General features: G+C 37.1%; 3 protein-coding genes across 3 annotated transcripts; 2 read left to right on the forward strand and 1 right to left on the reverse strand.

Annotated features, from left to right (window-relative positions):
* Positions 1–336: 336 nt before the first annotated feature.
* tnnc2.2 (troponin C2, fast skeletal type, tandem duplicate 2) lies at positions 337–2962 on the forward strand. The gene is made up of 6 exons (XM_043225158.1): positions 337–465; positions 1513–1564; positions 1644–1787; positions 2087–2201; positions 2289–2425; positions 2521–2962. The coding sequence occupies exons 1-6, from the start codon at positions 463–465 to the stop codon at positions 2550–2552; spliced, it is 483 nt and encodes a 160-aa protein (XP_043081093.1). The 5' UTR covers positions 337–462; the 3' UTR covers positions 2553–2962.
* Positions 2963–3967: 1005 nt separating this feature from the next.
* On the reverse strand, positions 3968–4793 carry taf13 (TATA-box binding protein associated factor 13). The gene is made up of 2 exons (XM_043225159.1): positions 4640–4793; positions 3968–4538 (listed from the first exon to the last, which is right to left on the reverse strand). Exon 2 carries the CDS (start codon positions 4535–4537, stop codon positions 4163–4165), a length of 375 nt encoding a protein of 124 aa, XP_043081094.1. The 5' UTR covers position 4538; positions 4640–4793; the 3' UTR covers positions 3968–4162.
* A 932-nt stretch (positions 4794–5725) lies between these two features.
* On the forward strand, positions 5726–13086 carry slc35c2 (solute carrier family 35 member C2). Its single transcript, XM_043225153.1, has 10 exons — positions 5726–6107; positions 6426–6566; positions 6686–6836; positions 7125–7188; positions 8387–8459; positions 9581–9749; positions 9832–9915; positions 10664–10839; positions 10971–11100; positions 12368–13086. Exons 2-10 carry the CDS (start codon positions 6456–6458, stop codon positions 12514–12516), a joined length of 1107 nt encoding a protein of 368 aa, XP_043081088.1. The 5' UTR covers positions 5726–6107; positions 6426–6455; the 3' UTR covers positions 12517–13086.
* The last annotated feature ends 1227 nt before the right edge of the window (positions 13087–14313 follow it).

Raw genomic sequence — 14313 nt, forward strand, 5'->3', positions numbered from 1 at the left:
TTACTTTTCAAATTTAGTAGACATTTTGAGAGGAATTAGTGAAAAACAAAGTCTCCCGGGAAACTTTGTCTAAACATTAGTGTGTTCAATATTAACATAAAATTTTCAAATGAAGTTTTACCAGACACACTAAATAATTATTTTATTGTGTCTTTGAACAGTTCTTCAAATAAATACAGTTTTTTTTGTTCATTAAACACACCAGAATAAGGCAGTTACCATTTTCCTGTATTCTCTCAGACTGTTCTTAAAGTGTACTCATTTCACATTTCTATTGGCTTATGGGAGCCGTCGAACCCTAAAAGTTCAGGATTCTAAATCTGGAGGCCTGTGGGCGGGTCTTGGGTGGCCTGTTTAAAGTGTGTCAGAACTGTCACTTGACGTCTAGTCTTTCTGTTGGGGTGCGAGCGCGTTGACCACTGCTTGTCTCGTGGATATAATTGAGGAGGCTAATCCACAACCATGGTAAGAGTTTAAATGATCTAAGCAGTCAGTTTTGTTAATGAACGCATGAAAACATAAAATGTGCAAAATGGCCTAGTCAAAAAGCCAGAATTACATTTCTGTCATTATTAATAATGGATTATATAAGGTTACAGTATTGTTAATAGTTCCCTTCACAGTTTTGCATGAAATTAATTAAGCTTACATAAAAGTAATAAAAAAAACTAACTTAGTGTGATTTAATCTTAATCATTATGGTTTAAAAAAATAGATTAAATAAATAAAAATAATAATGTAAATACATTTAAATCTGTTTTTTTTTTTGTTTGTCTCTTTAACATTCCATTTTACAGACAATTGATCTATTTTGGACTTATTTTTGCCTGGGCAACAATGTTTGATACAACTTTATTAGGTGTTAATTTTAGGTGACTTAATAGATTCAACGTTAATTGACTGCTAATTAATCTGTTACAAGCCCAAGAATTCTCAGAAAAAAAGTAAAGAGAAGAAAAACAATACCATTACACTCACTTTTGATAAATTTGTCAGGTTGCCGCAAAATCCATGATAAAGTTGCTTGTAAAAAAATTGCTTGTAGGACCATAATTTATCCAAGACCAAATAGTCAAAGATCCATATATTTGCTGAAGTAAAATGGTACTACTAATGGTACTTGAGTCTTTAAAAGAAGGGGCGGTAAGATGGACATCATGCTATTTGATATGAATCTGGTCAGCAGGTTAGGTTAAGTAGGTTAACTAAAAGCTGAAGAGACACATTCCAAGGATCCTATTTCGGAATTACCATGTACAGTCACTGACTGCAAGGATAACGTGTTGAGCCTTAAAATAGTCGCAAATGGTCTTGGAGGAGTGTTCTGGGTACCATCTGTTGTTTGCAGTCCTACAATGCAAACAGATTATTAGGAAAACAAAAACAAATGTCTGTCAGGACGAACTAGGGATTCTCAATACTGGTTTTGTGGTCCAAGGTCACATTTATTAGATTAATGCATTGCAATGTTTATATCTGTAATTAACCGCTCATAATGTAACCGTTTCACAGACTGACGCGCAACAAGAGGCCCGCTCATACCTGAGCGAGGAGATGCTTGCCGGTGAGCGTACTGACAAAGAGGATATATCACCAGTATTCACGTCGATTTTTCCATTAAACTTTATGTGTCTGTTTCAAAGAGTTCAAGGCTGCCTTCGACATGTTCGACACCGACGGTGGCGGTGATATCAGCACCAAGGAGTTGGGTACCGTCATGAGGATGCTGGGTCAGAATCCAACAAGAGAGGAGTTGGAAGAAATCATCGAGGAGGTCGATGAAGACGGTCAGCAAAATGCTAGAACAGAGAACTATATAACACTGCACCAAATATACTATACTCAAGCTCATTTTCGTGCGCTTTTGTCTTTTGTGCATTATTATAATTATCATTATTATATCATGAATACGGAAGAGCGCACATCAAATATATTCAGTGTTTTCACATTTGTTTTTTTTTACATATTGCGTGATGATATCTGTACATTTTTATTATTCGTATAATGATTATACCTGTTCAACGTTAAGCATAACATACAAGAATTAGATTGTAATAGCTAATGTACTTTATACTGGAAACTGCAGGCAGCGGATCCATCGACTTTGAGGAGTTCTTGGTCATGATGGTGAGACTCCTTAAGGAGGATCAGGCTGGCAAGAGCGAGGAAGAGTTGGCCGAATGCTTCCGTGTGCTGGACAGGTATGACATCTGATATCTTCTTGTGTGCACCTGTTTTTGAATGTGACCCAGACTCACTTTATCATACGTAATACTGTGAATCTGCAGGAACGGTGATGGCTACATCGACAGAGATGAGTTTGCTGAGATCATCCGCAGCACCGGGGAATCCATCTCAGAGGAAGAGATTGATGAGCTGCTTAAAGATGGAGACAAAAACAACGATGGCATGCTGGACTTTGATGGTATGATGGTTTATAAACGACATTTCCTTTCATTTATGAGCATGCATGAATTCAGAGCAGGTATGGAAGCAACACCCATGTCCGTTTTCCCCCAGAATTCCTCAAGATGATGGAGAACGTGCAGTAAAACAGAGACTCAAGGACATTCCTCTCCCCTCTCACCCCTGCCAACAGGAACCTTTACCTCTCAGTGCCACTCAAATTCACTTCCCCCTTTTGTCCTCTTCCTGCTCTCCATCTCCAGCAGACAGACAGATAAACACCTCTGTGGGGTTTGCCGAGGTTGGGCTCCCACTGAACCCTCATTGCAAGATCCAAGGAGCCAAGCTGTGGTGTGGTTTACAGGCTCATCGTGTTATGATGGCACTCAAATTCGCTAGAAGCACATGCCATGGTAGACCCCACGTTTGTGGGTGTTTAGTCTAGATTTAGTCTAGATCAGCAGCTTGTTACCGCTGCATAGACCAATGCCAAAGCCAAACCACTTCACTGTATTTAAGAACGAACGCTTGAAAACAGAATAAAAAATAAAACACACGTTGTTTAGTTGGTCTGACATTTTGATTTGTATGGCTTTGTTTTGAGGAGTTTATCGATTAAACATTGTTTTTTTTTTCTTCTCCTAAGTCTCTGACCCCAATTAGTCGGCAATTTCTGTATATACTAAAGACTATAATTAGTACTGTTTATGTAGCAGCAAAACCCAAACCACAAATTCTTACAAATATCACGGTGATATTTCACTTTTATTAGACATGCCGTAGGAATAGCTGTCCTTCTCCATTGCACATTTAGATTTTCAACATGACATTTTGTGTGCTGCAAGTGTGTAAATCAGTAAATTGTGTCTTGTTTATCTGGTCAATGGCTGATGAGTATTATTTGCAAAGTAAAGGGATGCACACTAATAATACAAATATATCTGATTACAAAGTACATATTCTTACTTTTTGTGAAATGCCGTGCACTCGCGGAAAAAACACCAAATGTTAAAAGAATACTAATAACAAGCTGGTCTATTATTAACATGTCTTAATTTGATTTGCACATACATAAATATATACCAAGCTATAAATAGAATGCGTAATGTCACTGAAAATTGAATTGAGTTTAAACGCATCGATACATGTGGAAACAAAAACTTCTAGATGTCCCCAAATTCTGTGCATTAACTATAAACGTCAGCTATTTTGAAAGTTTTTTTCCTAGCTATGACAGCCACCATTTACCAAAGCGATTCATTTTACACTTGCATTAACCTTTCAATTTGCAAAAAAAAGGCACTTTTTCGTCAGAATATTTTATTAATAATAATAAAAAAGTAAAGGATAACTGGTCGATCCTTTTAAAAGCATCTCAAAAATATGAAAGGACAGTAAAAAAAATAATTCTGTCACATATAAATAATATGGTTAGTTTATATTTTAAACTGTTATTAGGGAGATTATTCTAGGATTGTTTTATGTATCATGTAAGAAACAGCAATGTTTATTCAGATTTTTTTTAAAGTGCACATAAATGATTTTCAAAATAAAACTAGCATTAAAAGTTTAACAAATGTATCTTTATTGTACAACATCTTACACGCAATAAAATAAACACTCGAATGCAAGCAACTCAAACGAATCTGTAAGAAAGGTGGCCTATGGTTCACAAACAGTAAAACTCCATCATAGGTGACAACATAATAACCCTTTCCATAAATCGCACGAACGACCTAGAAAGCAACAGTCTATTTCAAGACCCATAATTGGCCTCGTCAAAGGCTTTGCGAGCTTTCTTCAGCTCCTCGTTCATAGTGAGCAGGTCCTTCACTCTCGCGAACTTTCTTGGGTCTTTGCGGATGAGAAAGACGATGTCCTCCACCTGCACGCGACCCTGGCGCCCTATGGACATCGCCTTGTGCGTCATCTCCGTGATGAACTCGATCACCAGGTCCTCCAGTATGTCCACCGACTCGGTGTAGGGATTTTGGTCGTCTCCGAACCCGTACATCATGCAGCGAAGCTCCTTGGAAAAAAGCCGTTTTCTTTTCCCTTGGCCCGAGTCCACCCCGTTGCCTCCGTCGTCTAAATCCTCGTCAAAACCAGGATCATCCTCTTCCTCGGCCATTCTTAAAAGCAAATGCAACGCGCTGGTTAGGAACAGCCACGCAAAACGCAATTGTTTTATATTATAAGAGATTAACAGGCACAATTTTTATGTGTAACTTACTTGTGATAACCGGAACGGGAACAAAAACAAAACACAGCAAGCAGCAAATGCTAGGACAGGAACCGCTGCACATTAGTTTACATATAACGCGGCGGGGAAGCAACCGGCAGCGACCCCTGGAGTTCTGGATGTAGAACTTATTTAAGGGGAAGGTTCGGATCATTTCCGAGAATCGGTTCTTCGAACAACACAATGTTCCAAAAACCCCATTAAAGTGAACAGGAACCTGACAGATGTGTATTTCATTTCTCCAGAAACAAACTTTTATATTGCCTGGAGGAAAGTTTGACTGATCCCAGATAGATAACAAATAAGATGATAAGAGACGTTTTCTATCGAATTGTCCATCATATATATTTCTTAAAGAAATCTAAAAAACATATTGATACAAAGTGTTCTTTTTGTGAACAGCACCCAGAGACTATTGCATTTGTTGTAGAAATTTATTATTGAGAATATTGAAAAAGAGTTTTCTATATACTTGTTTTGTTGGGATTTGCTAATTCAAAAAAGTGCATTTTAAACGCAAGTTTTATTTACTTATTCAAACAAAATTTCATACACATGAATGTATACATAAATGTTTTGCATGCTGAAATACAGCATTCCTTTAGGACTATTAAAAACAGCTGAAATTTGTAAACTGTTTAATCTCTTCTGATAAATGTAATATGGTTTATTAAATTTTATACGCCTGTCCAGTAATTTATTTGTTTTGTCAGTATATTTTTATTTCATTTATACATATTATTATTCCTTGTCACTATTATTAATATTATTATTATTATAATTACTGTTACTATATTTATACTTATTATTATTATTATTATTAATTGTTGTATTGGAACTGCTTTATATTTATATAATAAGGGAGTTTATTGTAATTTAGCGTGTCCATTAATTAAATGTCCACTTCAAATTTACACTAATGGGTTCTCCAGTCGGTGGTGATTAAATCTTACCATAAAACTTTATTAAGAGTTCAGTCGATGAGTTCTTCACTCGAGAACAGCTCAAGACCGAATCACTCCGATTCGTGAACGATTTGTTCAGTCGCGTTCTACGAACCTGTTCATCAAAAGATCCGATTCAAAAGAACGAACCGATCAGTGCTAAACAAAATCAAACAGTAACCACTGTGCTGTATAGCGCACTTGCATTGTGTTTTTCACCTCTTGCGTGCTTAAAAATAATTGAGAAAAGCTTTAATTTTAAGACGTTATGAGTGGAATTCAAATGTTCCCGGGCAGAAGCGCGTGCAACGTCCACGTCACGGCAACAGAAGTAACGACACAGGGCTGTCTGTAGCTTCACAAACAACGACAGTTATTTGAATGGCACTGCTGTGTGGCAGAGAACCGCGTTAATGCTAATCTAGTGCTCCGAGGCGTCTCGCCTATCCAAATGATGGTTACCTAGTCTTTAATGCTACCCGCGTTTCGCTTACGAGGACTATGTAAACACCGAGGTAAGAAAACGTGGTCACTGACCTTAGCTAGTTCTGGTTAGCGGTAACTGTCACAGCATCGGTTGAGGTAACTAGTGCTCGATACAACGTTTAAGTTTATTGCTTAAACGCCTGACCAAGCCAAACGTCCTAAGTTTCAGCACGCACTTTATTACGGACACTATAGACATGAGGAAAGCGCACAATATGTTGCGCTTTTCAACAAGTGCTTCAGTCGACTCGCGCGCATCAAACTTTGGCCCTTCACGTTCTTATCATCGTACTCGGAGTTAACATGCTAGCTCTGGTTAATTCGTATGGCCTTTCTCTCTTTTTTAGCTGTGCCTTGTCAGATCCGGGTTGTCCAGGATGGCGTGCCCGACTCAGTTCCTCTGCAGGGCGCTCCGCACCGTGGGCCTGGTGCTCTTCTACTATGTGTTTTCCATTGGCATAACATTCTACAACAAGTGGCTCATGAAGGTAGCTATAGTTCATTTAGGCCCCTTGGATTAATTGGATAAGTTTTTGGTTTTGAAAAGAGCACTTATTTTTGTCCAGTTGGTTTGTATAATGCCTGATTTGTTTTGTATATACCTCAGGACTTCCACTTTCCTCTGTTCATGACACTGGTCCATCTCGTAATCATTTTTGGTTTCTCCACGTTGACACGCTTTGCCATGCAGTGCTGCACTGGGAAGCCTCGAGTGACGCTTCCCTGGAAGGTTTACCTTTCTAAAGTTGCCCCGACAGGTAAGAATCGCTTGTATGTTTTGGGGGAAAACTCACCAGCGAGTCCAAAGACTTTACACTAGCTGAGGAAGATAAAACCTGTTATCTTTTCTATCCAACGCACAGTTAGGGTGAAGTCCACACTGACTGAATGTAGCGAACGCAGTATTCTGGAACCTTGTCCCCAAGCCCATTATTCATCAGTTAATTTTGACTTTAGCATAGAGTGCTTTGTGATGCATATGTTTTGTATTTGTCTGAGAGAGATTCATCATAATGTGTCTACAACTGTTTGTCTGTGTCCATCAGCCTTGGCCACAGCGCTGGATATTGGACTGTCCAACTGGAGCTTCCTTTTCATCACTATTAGTTTGTAAGCATGTTGTTATTATTATTATAGAGATAATAATTGTATTCTTACACCTCAAAAACAATCCCGAGTAAAATGCAAAGTTGAAATGAAATGTCTTCTCCTTTTTCCATCACATCTTAAAAGCCATTTGTTTTCAATAAAAATAAAGGAAATATTTGTGGAAATAAAACCCCTCAATAATACAGTGTTTATTAGGTATGGTTAGGAGTAGGAAGGAATTTATGGCACAACTAAGGCAGCATCCATTTAACAATATTAAAAAATATGACAATTTACATTCAATATGCTATTGTTTTATAATGTACTACAGTGCTGAAGTATACATATCTGCCACATAATTACTATTTATACTTAAACTATTGCTAAAGAAAATACAGATATTTTAGTGTAAACAAAATAATATCATTGTTCAGTTAAAGACAGCTCGGTGTAAATCCAGTTTTGTCCAGCTAGTGTTGCTAAATGCAATTATTTATGAGAGGAGTCCAGTTGGGCACTGTATCATTATTTACTATGAATCCTTATTAACAAATAGACAAATAGAAGGCAGTATATACAGCCAGAATACAATCTCAAACACAGCCATAGACTTTCAATCATTTTGTATAAAATGTTAGTTTACATGTAGATGTTCTGTCTAATTTTTTAAAAACATACTTGCCTAATAAAATGCATGCTTAATTTATTGAGTCAGATTGCGACTGTAGTGACTGTTAAAATGACACTTGAGAAAACATGTATAAGTGTTGTTCCTGGCAGCCGGTATACTACACCCGTCTCGTAGGACTGTTTCTTACATAATTTGATAAATTGTTTTCTTACAAATCATCACCGCTAGGAGATGAATGTTATATGAAAACAATCAGTGTTCTAAAATCTTCTAAAAAACCAAATCTAAGACGTTTGTTATTCTCTGACTGGATTAAATAAAAGCATGAAGCTTTAAAATCTTTCTTACCTTCATACAGTAATCTACATGGGGGTTTTTTTCTGTGAAAAATCACAGATTACCCAAAATCTGCCGGCTGGCTCTGACTTTAAGCAATTAATTTCAGCTCATCCAGACTGCGTATTTGAGCAAAATCTGTGCAGTAGTCATGTAGTGTATTCCAGTCTTGAAACCTGAACATTTGACACAAATTCTGGTGTTTGCTTCTGGAAATAATTAAAACTATTTGGGAATTTGTGTTTTTTCTAGGTACACCATGACCAAGTCTTCAGCTGTTCTCTTCATTCTCTTCTTCTCTCTGGTCTTCAAACTGGAGGAGCCGGTAGGTGTGGAATAAGCTCAGTTTTTGAATAAATAAAAATATTGTTTAAAGGAAGCCTGTTTTTAAATTCAGTTTTTAGCATATTTGATATACACAAAAGCCACATCAAGATGCTTTGTGACGTTTCAATGGGCAGTATTTCATCAGACTTCTAATCTTTTAATGTGAGTGCTGTTGTACTGCTGCTGCTCTCTAATGTAAGTGGGCATATAATCATTATCGGCCCCCAGACTAGAGAACAGCATGATATAATATATAGTGATGAAAGTACATTTAGACATTTGAAAAATCTGAAGTGCATTCACAGTGCGGTGATGAATGATTTTTACAGCTGACATTTTAGATCAGATATTTTAAATGTCTATTTAATAAATATCCTCAGAGAGTTTTTTGGAGAGATCACATTGTGAGATGAAAAATTTGAGAACTGCATATAAGTTATGACAACTTTATTATTATTATTTTATCACTGAGTGTGTCTTGATAGATGTTTCCAGTACTAGGCTCACCAAATGTAATAATGTAATAGTCAAAAACACATTCTTTTTCTTTCTAACTCTTCCTAAAATATAAATATAGTCAAAATCACAGCACAGCTATTGTCTTTGTTATGGCTATGGTGATTATTTTTTTTTTTTTTTTTTTTTTTTTTTTATAAACATAGGCTTCTAAATTGTTAAATTAAAATTAAATCACTGCTTTTTACTTTTTATTTTTAGGTTTTAATTATAGTTTTTTTCACAGCTTTTCAGTTTTTCAGACAGTTTGTACTTATATATTTCATAATATGAATGATTATAGAGATGATGAATTGAAGAAAGGGAAGGAAAATAAAGCGGTGTCGCATAAAATGCAGAAAAGCTGTATGCTTCCTCTCCAGTTTTGGCACTTCAAAAATTTCACATGTTGAAGTTGTGCTGAAACATTAATGGCGTGCAATCAGTAATATGTGCATTAGGTGATTTAAGAGGGTAAAATTAATAGGAAAAACCAACAGGATGTAATTATAAACCAGTTCATGATCACACTTGATTTTTGCAGTTTTCTTTTCTGTGTTGATTTCCTTTACTTGGGTGTTTGTTGAAGTAAAGTGTGTTGCCTGACTCTTATGAATCTAACAGAACCCATTCCTGATCCTTGTGGTGTTACTGATCGCCAGTGGTCTGTTCATGTTCACTCTGAAGTCCACTCAGTTTAATCTGGAAGGTTTCATCATGGTCCTATTGGCCTCTTTTATTGGAGGGATCCGCTGGACTCTCACTCAAGTGCTCATGCAAAAAGCAGAGCTTGGTAAGTCATGAACTGTGTTCGGTCTGTATTAAGTGAAGTGGTGTATTCTCGTGACTCTTATGTCCTCCTTTTTGCCACACAGGCCTTCAGAACCCCATAGACACCATGTATCATCTGCAGCCTCTCATGTTCCTGGGCCTCTTTCCTCTGTTTCTTCTTAACGAGGGTCAGTCAGACACCAGTTTTTATATACAGTTGTGCAAAACTGTAAGTTTACATATCCCTTGAAGAATGTACAAAATGTTAAGAATTAAAACAAAGATAGATCATTCAATTTTTTAATTAGTGTTATCCTAAATATTTTATTTCACATAACAGGTGTGTGTGTGTGTGTGTATATATATATATTCCAGGAGAATCCTAAAATGTTACTGTATAATATTACTGTATATTTGAACAAAAAAAATGCAGACTTGTTGGCCACTTCAAAACTAAGAGGCCTGGAAAACAATAGAATTTGTAGTTTTTTTCTAGCACTTGCTCAGCTGTTAAATAATTTGCTTTTATGAGTCAGATCTATATAAAATATCTTAAAAAATACAAAAGCCGTTCATTGGTCAGGAAGTGTGGGACCCCCGTCTTTGAGTTGGATTTTATTGTTTTCCATGAATGCAAATCTCACCAAAAGATATCAGGGTCATATTTTACCTCAAAATGAAGACGTTATAATGTTGTAGTGGGTAAAAATAAACACGTTTATTTTTAAATAAAACACATTTTTATTATTATAATTTTTTTAAAAAAATAAAATCAGCTTTGATTTAATATGGCACATCTTACCATAATGTGTACTAAGTATAATTATTTGCTGTAGACTAAATATGAATAGTCCTAAAATTAATTTCATGCACTTGAGTGCAATTGCAATGCAGCAAACCTGTTGCTTGTTTCTTCATCCTGTGATTCCTGTGCAGGGCTGAGTGTGAGCACCACAGAGAAGCTCTTCAGGGTCAGTGAGCTCTCCCACCTGCTCTACTCTCTGGTGACTCTGTCTGTGGGTGGCATGCTAGCTTTTGGGCTGGGCTTCTCCGAGTTCCTCCTGGTCTCCCGCACCTCCAGTCTGACACTGTCTATTGCAGGCATTTTTAAGGTGAGAATACAAATTGCTTTCATACATTCATGAGTAATATAGAAAACTACTTTTCTTAATTTCTCAATACTATGCTAGGTTTCAAAGCCTTAGTCTTCACAAAGACATTCTCATTCTCTCTGTCTCTGTAGGAGGTGTGCACTCTGCTGCTGGCAGTGGAGTTCATGGGGGATAAAATGAGCACAGTCAACTGGTTGGGCTTTGCTGTGTGTCTATCTGGCATATCATTGCATGTTGGTCTCAAAACATACTATAACAAAGGTAAGACTCATTCTGATTATGCCTGTAATGCATCAACAAACATTTACATGGCCCATTTGATTTGACTGGTTGTAATGAACTGAAGTAGTGTATTTCTTCCAAGTCAAGTCAACTTTATTGTCAAATATGCTCTATGTACAACATACAGCACAGATGAAATTCCTTCCCTCTCTAACCTTACAATCATGCAGAATAAGGGATAAAAAGAAATAAAAACTAAAGTATAATAAAATAATAGTAAAATATCTAGAATATAAATAGTGCAACATTAAACATACAGACAAGGCACTTGTAGGAATATTAAATTAAAGTGAGATAGTGCGTTGAGGTGCAAGATGTGTAGACCCTGAGCTTATGAGCTTATGTGGGGGGCAGGATCACGGTCTGAGGCCAGAGGTAGAGGTGAGTGAAGGCAGAATAGGTAGGGAGTTGAGTCTCCTGACTGCCTGGTGGATGAAACTGTCCCTGAGTCTGCTGGTTCTGGCTCGGAGACTCCGCAGTCTCTTCCCCGACGGCAGCAGGTTGAAGAGGCAGTGAGATGGGTGGGTGGGGTCTCCTGCTATCCTGGTGGCTTTGCGGGTGAGACGAGCGTTAAAAATGTCCAAGAGAGGGGGGAGAGAGACACCAATGATTTTCTCAGCAGCTCTCACGATGCGCTGCAGTGTGTTACGGCAGGACACAGTGCAGGCTCCGTACCACACCGTGATGCAGCTGGACAGGATGCTCTCGATGGTGCCTCTGTAGAAGTTCTGCATGATGGGGGTGGGGCTTTTGCTCTTTTCAGCTTGCGGAGAAAGTACAGTTCCATTTTGTGACATCCATTCTTGTGTAATAATAAATAATATATAGTCAAAGTACATGTTTGTGCCGGCTTTAATGGTGAAATCAATTTGTCATGCAGTGTTTGCTAGTAAGCTCTAAAAATCTAAATTTAACATGTCAAAAACTGTCCTTTCTGAAATACAAAAAATCTTATTTGAATTATAGTAATGACTAAAATCAAATTTTACACAATCAGTTTTTTTTTTAAATTAAACCAGCTTTACATTTCTTCTTCTTCCTATTATTATTATTATTATTAATAATAATAATTATTATTATTATTTCTCAGCACATTTTAAAATAGAATACTACATATAACCAATACTGGATTAGATAAAATGGATACTCATAAATAAATAGCAGGCCCTTGAGAAGAAGAATATGCAAAAATTCAATTGTTTTGATCAGATATTTCTTTTTGGTGTGTGTTTCTGTCTTTTTATAGGAAATGGCCCCATGGTAAGACAATTACCAGTCAGAGACAACACGGACCTTGAGCTTCCCCTTCTACAAACAAAAGACGAGTACTGTGAAGACACAAATGATGAAGAGGAGCAGGAGATTTTTTTTAGTTCCAGGATGACACCTAAATAGATGTGGACTGTTTGGATTACAGGCTTACATTGACCACATGTACTCAACCAGCCCCAAACATGATGAGAATGAGCTTATGAATGAGCTAATGTCCTGGGGCACATCTTTGTTGTTCCACTTTTTGAGACAAAAAGAGAAACCCTTTGCTTTTGGTTGGTTCACCCAAACATTTTGTTTCAGTCATTATTTACACGTCATCATGCCGTTCCAAACGTTTGACATTTTTTCTTCTGTGGAACACAAAAGAGATGTCTTCCATGAAATTTAAAGCAGATGGAGACCAAGGGCTGTCAAAAAAGATAAAATGTATTATTTTCTCTTTGAAGAAAAGGGGTTTTTAAAGACACACTGGTTAGTTAGTTTGACAGATTTAAAATCTCAAAATCCTTGGTGGCACCGATCTCAGCACAGGACCAATCTCCAAGTGGCCTTACACATTTGTTTACATGACAATAAAGGATGTATTTTTATCAAATATCAATTCTGTTTCACTTGCCCACAATAATTACTAAACTAATCATGATATAGAATGTAAGTACTAGTTTGTTTAAATAAAATAAATGAACTTTAGTTTTCTTCCCTTTTTTCTTTATACAGGGCAACTTTGTGAATGGTGTGTAGTCTATTTACTTACCTAGATTTAATATACTAAACTTTCCTCATTCAGTCAATGCTATCAGCTCATAGAGAGGGAGGCAGACTTCATTATAGCCTAATTAGATTTGTGTGGGGTTTTCATGCAGATGCAGGGAAGTCTGTAAATTCAGGAATCTGATTGAGTTCATTGAGTTTGTTCAGTGGATTCATCTCAAAGTCATAAGGCATAATGCAGTTCATTTCCCAAGAGAGAGTGCAGATGTTTTAGAAAACGGTAGTGAATTAATTTCAACTGCATCCGTCTGTTTGCAGATACATCTCGTCTGCTACGTCACATTCTTCTGGGTTCTCGCGTGCATCCAAAGTAGCCTGAACTGTATCGTACGCTTGTTTTGAACTATTTAGTATACAGTCATGGCCAGGCGTTTTGGCAGCGACATAAATGTTGTATTTTGCACAGCTTGCTGCTTAAGCTGTTGTATTCATTCACAACGTTTCTAGGTTTTTGTGTAGTGTAATCGGATGCATTTTAGATAATTGCTTAAAGCTTTTTAGGCCAAAAAGTTTACTTTTCACCAAAAAAACTAATTTCCCTGTCTTGATCCTGACACAAAATGACCAGCTAACATTAATTGACTAATCATAGCAGCACATGTGAATGATTACTAGTCAAAGTCACTATTATACCAGTTAGATTGTAAGAACAAACTGGTTGCTATAAAAGGAGGGACGAAGCACTTCTTATCATTGTGTTCTTGTTAGCAATTTTTGCCTCCAAAGAAACGTGCAGCCATCATCGCTTTGTATAAGGACTGAACAGCAGAAGACTGGTGCAGCTCCCTTCCGACTATTGGGGACATGCAGAAAATCGTTTGTAGAAGAACAGGTGAACGCTACAATACTCGTGCCAACAGTGAAGCAGCCTGACGCCATCCATGTGTGGGGTTTTCAACCAAGGGAGCGTTTTTTTTTTTTACTTTTCTGAGCAAAATCACTGTCATGAATAAATAATAGTATCAAAATGTACTGCAAGAGGAATTATTTCCAACGATCCATGAGAAATTTGGTGATAATCTGTGCATTTTCCAGCATGATGGAGCACAATGTCACAAAGCCAAGAGTGTTAAAAAAGGGGAGCTTATAACTCCCCAGATCTCAATCCCATAGAGAACCCGTGGTCAGTCCTCAAAATGCAGAAAG

The sequence above is a fragment of the Puntigrus tetrazona genome, chromosome 23 (assembly GCF_018831695.1).
Source record: "Puntigrus tetrazona isolate hp1 chromosome 23, ASM1883169v1, whole genome shotgun sequence".
Taxonomy (NCBI): Eukaryota; Metazoa; Chordata; class Actinopteri; order Cypriniformes; family Cyprinidae; genus Puntigrus; species Puntigrus tetrazona.